This window comes from Lactuca virosa, chromosome 3 (assembly GCF_052849685.1).
Source record: "Lactuca virosa cultivar CGN04683 chromosome 3, Lactuca_virosa_CGN04683_v6, whole genome shotgun sequence".
Classification (NCBI taxonomy): Eukaryota; Viridiplantae; Streptophyta; class Magnoliopsida; order Asterales; family Asteraceae; genus Lactuca; species Lactuca virosa.
Window position 1 is genome coordinate 185,824,672 of NC_136428.1, and position 7,384 is coordinate 185,832,055.

Consider the following 7,384-nt stretch of genomic DNA (forward strand, 5'->3'; position numbering starts at 1 on the left):
AGATGAGCAAAAAAAAAAAAAAAAATAATCTTGGCAAACAATGGGCAAAAACGAACAATAAACTGTCACAAAATAAAAACAACAAAAATTACGAAAGCTTAAAGACTTTAATGTGAAAAGCCATAAAACAAATGACCCTTAATTGAAATTAGAATAAATACATAAACACAAAAATAAAACATAAAAACATAATGAAATAAACATATTAACATAACTTAAAGCGTAAATAAACCATCATAAAATCATCAAATGAAAACTCCGAAATGACATTCCATAACGATTACTCTAGAATGTGGAGTCTACTCTGGAATGACAATCATTAAATGGACATTTCGGAACAATTACTATGCAATCCGGAGTCTGCAATTTCCATATTCATGACATGTTGGTCATTTTGCCAAAAATAAATGATATTTTGATAAATGATATTTTTTTTAGATATCGATATTTATATTGGTTAGTTTATTTAATCGTCGAATAATTACACAAATAATTCTCCGTAAATGACACTACTATTAAAACATTTTTAGAGTAAATTACATTTTTCATGCATGTCATCAAAATTATGAATTAGTAAGGAAGATCTTTGCCATTTTATTTTGTTTCGGATATGGTGATTGCCTGCACTAACAACATCAAAAATCAATCGTTATATATGTATGTGAAAATTAAATTACTATTTTACCTCTTCTTTTAATATTTTTAATAGATTTTATTGATCTCATCACCCAAGACAGGTAACAAACAACATGACCAAAAAACAAACAGCACTATTTCTACTACAGTAGAATTTGACCGATGGCTGGCCTGGACATGCCTCTAATTTCCATCCAATAGTGAAAACCCAATTAATATTTATTTATTTATTTTTTGTGATGGTTTTCGGATAATTTATCAACATAAATAAATCCATGTGTAAATTGTAAATTACATACAAATTGTAGTAATTATAAAGAGGATGGAAGGTGTGTCTTACATGAAATGAGTTAAAATGATGTTCAAAAAATTACATGCGATTCTAATCAATAAGCTTCCACGCAACTTCATCCATTGGAAATTCTAACAACTGATCATTTTGGCCATCTTCTTGCTCAACAACATTTAATTCCTGTCCTGCCACCGGAGAACCACCAAACAACCACCCAAATTTGCCATCTTCCATTTCAATATCATCAAATAAGTCGTCTAAATACTCCTTACCCTTGTCATCAAGTACAGTGGGTGATGACGTTAACCCGAAGGATATATCACAGTTGTTATTATCATCATCATTTGATGTTCTTATTAGGCTACACTCTCCATGGGCCATAATCTGGGGGTTGTCATCCATGCAGTGGTTTAGGGTATTGGAGAAGGCAAGTGGTTTTGGCTTAATAACTGTTGTTGTGATGTGTTGCATGGGTTTAGCATCACTAGATTTTTTCTTTTGTTGTTTGGAACGAGGGTGAATATTTGTGTTCCAGTAGTTCTTCACATCATTAGCGGTTCTTCCCGGTATTCTCCCAGCAATCAATGACCATCTAATAATATAAAATAAAACTTATCTTCCAGTTTTATTTAATTTGTATTAATCTTATTCCATAAATGATTGAATACAGCTAACTAACTAAGTAAGAAGTTGTGCTTACCTATTTCCTAAAAGCTTGTGAAGCCTGAGTATGAGATCAACTTCATCTTCACCAAAATTTCCTCTTTTTATATTTGGCCTGAGATAATTCAACCATCGCAGTCTACAACTCTTTCTGCATCTGCTTAACCCTGCAAACATCACATGAAAATATTTAGACAAGGAAAAAACCTACAAAAAGAACTAGTAGTTCTTATTATATTTTTCTTTCAAAGAACACAGCAAAGAGTTAAGAGATAAAGCGTTTTGCAACACAAAAAAAGTACAAGAACTTGCTACCTGCTCTAAGAGCAACGAGGTGCCATTTCCCTTCCCCATATTTCTCAATACACTTCTTAAGAAGCGTATCTTCATGTGCAGTCCATGCACCTTTTCTCAATCCAAAACCATGAGTAGTAGTAACTGGTTTCATTTCCTTTGTACTCTTTTCAGTACTGATGTTGTACATAAATACAGTCCAAGAAGTTCTTATATATTCCAGTGAATCTCTCTTTTTATTGTACCATGAAGCACGTGCTAGTTTCATATATATGTGCATATACCATCTAATTTATTACCTTTTTATAGACACAGATAGAGCTGCATGTCTTTTGCCCTTCTCTCCACATGTATGCATCACTTACGTGCACACTGATTTCTCCACAAAGATATGAATGTCCCACAAACCATTGTGCATGATAGACAAAGATGTGATATGTATCATATTCAATAATTGGTTTCAGTAAATAGATAATAGTTGTATTTTATAGTAATTAACTAGGTTTAAAACCAGTGTATTACACGGTTGATTAAAAAAAATAAAATATTAAAATGTAAATACTAAGTATTTTTTAATATAATTTTTTGAAATAAGAAATAAAACATATTAATTGCAATTTATTATATTTGATACTTTACATATATAAATATAAGATTATGTAGCTTTTTAATTTTAAAAATTGAAAAAAAAAACCATAAATTGACATTTAGATATTATTTATTTAAAAAATAACATAAAATGACAAATGTCAAAACTCATTAGAGATTGACATGTGTCAAAATTATCTTAGATTTATTATAATAGATGTTTTATTTTTATTTTAAATATCAGAGTAAATTCCAGTCTTGGTCCCTGTGGTTTGTACTGGTTATAACAGTTTTCATCGTACTATTGGAAAAGTAACACCACCGGTCCCTATGGAGGGTTTGGTAACACCGATGGTTATCCCCTCTAACAGCCCTAACGGAGGGGCTGTTAAATATTTGAAAAGATAAAATTGCCCCTACAATTGCTTCCACCACCGCCACCACTTACCCACTACCATAATCAGAGAAAGTTGAGGGAAATTACCGAAATGGATACGGTGAATATTTGGGTCAGAATTTTCATTCATCACATTGATGGATCATTCATGAATTTCTTATGGGTTTGAGATTCTCTTTTATTTTTTCAATTCAATTTCATCGTCTTCTTATTCTTCTAAACGATTAATGATCCTCAATATTGATGGATTTTTGAAGTTCATGCTAAAATCGGTCATTATCGACGTCTTTTTTAAAATCCATTGACGAAATTGATTTTTATAAGGTTTTGATCAAAAAGCGAGTTTTTGGTCATCGTTTTGGGTTTGATTAGTTTATACATAAAAAACAGAGCACAAAGAAACACTTTTTCTCTAGGCGGCGAATTTTTATATAAATTATAAAACTGAATATGTTTTGTGTATTTAAAACTATATATTATTAGTATGCTGGATAATCAGCATGTTCAGAGGAACGGTGAAGTTGCTAACTCTTCATCAAATTCTTCTTTTCATAACATCGAAGGTACAATTGTACATAGACACTTCTGTTTCGAGTTTTAAATTAGTATTTTGTATTTGTGATTTACTAATGCTTAATTTCGAAGCAACCCATTAGTTTTGAAGAAAGCAAAATGATATATTCATCAGTTTCTATAAGGTTCTAAATAACGTAGGCGTAACTTGGCGGCAAGGTAAAAGTAAAGTCATGACAAGCCATGGCGAGCCATGTCGTTTTTCAAGGCGTGACTATTTTATATATATTAAAAGAGATAAATCATATAATTATTGATTTTTATCAAGTATATCAAGTTTTTAGAAGTGTTATATTAGTATTTAATATAAAATTTTAATAAAAACTCAATTATTTTAGGCCCGATAAAAAAAATCGAAAAAAAAAAAACAAAAAAAACTCAAGCCTTGAAAAAAACTCGCGCCATATCGCGATAAGGCGCGCCTTGACACGTTATTTGAACGTCACACTTAATAAACCCGCCTTGGACGTTTTCGTAACGGCTACACCACGCCTCGCGTCATGGCATGCCTTGAGGCGCGTCATGACGCTTTTTTTAGAACCATGGTTTCTATATAGACGTTACTCGGTTACAATTTGATTCATATGTTCTATTTCCATTTCCCCATAATTATTCTTTGTTTGTTTGCCCTATCTCCCAATTCCTATTTTCATACAATAATTTTGATTACTTTATCTCCCATACCAAATCGAAACTGTTTAGAATCCCAAGGTTTAATTGTTGCAAGTTGTATATGCGTTTTGATTGAAATTCTTTAAATCATAGAAGTTGTAAGGCGATTAAGAATTCAAACAGATGAGAAAGAGGATGGAAATGCCATGGCAGGTTCCATGCACTACAAGAAAATGAACAATTAGCGGCGACAAAAGTTGCCGGTAAAGGGTCGAGAAGTCGCCGCTAAAGCTAATAGCGGCGACACGTCACCGGTAAAGAGTCGCCGCTACTGCTTCGTCGCTATTGATCAGATTGTCGCCGTTAAAGACAAATGTCGCCGCTAATGCACCTGTCGCCGCTAATGCTTCTTGTCGCCGCTAAAGAGAATGTCGCCGGTAATACTCATGTCGCCGGTAATATTGTCGCCGGTAATAATGTTTTTCATTTTTTTTATATTTGCGATTTTGGGTATAATTTATTCCAAATATTGTTATAATTAATTCTATACAAAAAATTACATAACAACATCAAATTAAATACCAAATACTGTTATAATTAATTTAATACCAAAATAAAACAACCAAAAGTTTGATAATTCTAACAAGTAGCAAAGTAAGTTTTACAATTCTAACAAATAGCAAAGTGTGACAATATAACATACAAATAAAGCTCCCCCCTACATATCATCATCTTCGTTCCCATCATTTCCTCCTTGATTATTTTGTGATTGAAAAAACGAATAAAGCTCCTCCCTACATGCCGGGTCGTTGAGCAATGCCCAAAGATTTTTCAACTACATAATAAATAACAACATATATAAATTATAAGTTAAATTTTCCAACTAGGAACGAAAACACAATTACCAAATCCACATGCATTTTATGATGCCAAAGTACATTGCTATTTTTAAACTAAGACAAAAAAAGCAAAGTACATTGTTATTTCTTACATATGGGACAAAAACTCAAATACCAAAGCTTTTAGCAAATACTCACCAAAAACCAAAATGACCAAATCAACATACATTTTATGATGCCAAACTATATTTCTATTTTTAAAGTAAGCCAAATAACCAAAGTACATTGTTATTTATTGCACTTGAGACAAAAACTCAATTACCAAACCTTTTAGCAAATAATCACCACAAAACCAAAATGACCAAATCAACATGCATTTTATGATACCAAAGTACATCGCTATTTTTAAACTAAGACAAAAAACCAAAATACATTGCTATTTGTTGCACTTGGGATAAAAAACTAATTACCAAAGCTTTTAGAAAATAATCACCACCAACAAAAATTACCAACTCAACATGCATTTATTGAAATTAAATAATCTTGTTTTACCTGTGATGGTTGTGATGATTTGTGGTGGTGGTTGCGACGGCTGTGAAATCGGTGGGAGAGCAGAAGGTTTACGGCCGATGCCTCTGATATGGCCACGTCGCACTCCTAATACTTTCTCAAAAGCGGCTCTTTCTTAAGCGGGTGTTAACTCACTTTCACCTTCAGTTTGTTCTAAGAACTCTTCGACTAACCGATTATGCAAGAATGAACAACACAATAGAAAGATAGATAGGAACAAAACTAATATATTGAAAAACTTAGTAACCTTTTACCATATTATTGATTTAGTTAAAGAAAAATTAAATATATATATATATATATATATATATATATATATATATTCTATTACTTATAAATAATAATATAGATAATTTATTAGTTTTATTTTTTAATTTGAACATTTATCATGACGATAGAAAGATAGATAGGAACAAAACTAATTTTTTTAATTAAATGAAATAAACAAATCAAATCAAAGAGATGGTATTTAGACCAACTACACATAATTTCACATAATAACAACATATTTCTACCAAATACTCATATACCACATATACATCAAACACACATACATTGATATATATACACCAAATTTATAGAGATTCACATACAAATATCAAATATACATACATATGACAATTTTCAAATAATTGAGACAACTACACATATTTTGCAATTAAACTAAAATATCACAATAAATATAAGTAAATAGAACCTGTGGTGGCGGAAATCAATGAAAATGGTCCAGTGGTGGCGGTAGTCACGGGTGGTGGTCGGGAACGTAGTAACACAATCAACAAAACTGAAATTGACAATTTTTTACAATTAATCACTCCAATAAGCTTAAAATCGATGTTACAAGAGAAAATGGACCGAAAATTGACTTGGAAATAGCTTGGTGTCGCCGGAAAAAGCTTGGTGTCGCCGGAAAAGCTTGGTCCTCACCGGAAAATCTTTCTCCACGGGTGGTATCTTCTTTGTGGACAATTTCACACACCCAAAATTGATAATTCTCACTAGTATCCCACAATAATCGGCGAAGTAAGATGCAGACGAGAGAAGAGAAAGAGGCGAAGGAAGTGAAACAGAAAGAGCAAAAGGAAAAAGATCGAGTTTTTTGGGGTTAACTGCGTCGGCCTTTAGCGGCGACACCTTTATCGGCGACAAATTGGTCTTTAGCGGCGACTCTTTATCAATAGCGGCGACTATCAGGAGGGAATTATTACCGCGTCATTTTTTTATCTTTAGCGGCGACTTTTTTGGATCTTCAGCGGCGACAAAAGTCGCCGGTATTTCCTTTATGCGTTCCACGAGCACCCTAGCCGTTGGATTAGAACCACGATCGGACGATTCGTGTTTGCCAGAACGTCAAAGAGCGGATCGGTGTCATTCGCCGCTATTGATGTCGCCGCTAAAGGCTCTGTTTCTTGTAGTGATGCCTTACCCATATGATCATCCCGATGAACCCGATTGTATATTTTATTTAAGAACAAGCATGTGTGGCTATGGAAACATTAGTAAATTTGGTCAAAAAAACAATGGCATTTTCGTCATTTAGATCCACTTAACAAAGGATTGTTTAACGGTAACGGTCATAGGGGCCATGTGTGATACCAATACTCTCCATATGGACCACCCATGATTAAATATCAATATTAGGACTTGGAGTGTTATTTTGGGAAAACCACAGGGGCCAAAACTATAATTTACTCTAGATATCATTTATCTAAATTTTTGTGGTTGTATGTATAAAAGAAAGTTGGAGAAAAAGGATATTCCTAGGACCTAGGCTCTGTCTCTCTTCGGAAAGATTCCAAATTTGTAGCATGACCATGTCCTTTATATATAGCCCGTTTAATTTTGTGTAAGTTTTCATTTTTGTTATCAATTTGGTACCAAACTTATTTTTAGATAAAACTCGTCCGCATAGTATGTATT

The 7,384-nt window shown here is 32.7% G+C and overlaps 1 protein-coding gene across 1 annotated transcript; it reads right to left on the reverse strand.

The window, feature by feature from the left end:
• Positions 1 to 882: 882 nt before the first annotated feature.
• Positions 883 to 2,142, reverse strand: LOC145166866 (transcription factor MYB90-like). Its single transcript, XM_079085922.1, has 3 exons — positions 1,907 to 2,142; positions 1,629 to 1,758; positions 883 to 1,520 (listed from the first exon to the last, which is right to left on the reverse strand). Exons 1-3 carry the CDS (start codon positions 2,073 to 2,075, stop codon positions 1,019 to 1,021), a joined length of 801 nt encoding a protein of 266 aa, XP_078942048.1. The 5' UTR covers positions 2,076 to 2,142; the 3' UTR covers positions 883 to 1,018.
• Positions 2,143 to 7,384: the final 5,242 nt, after the last annotated feature.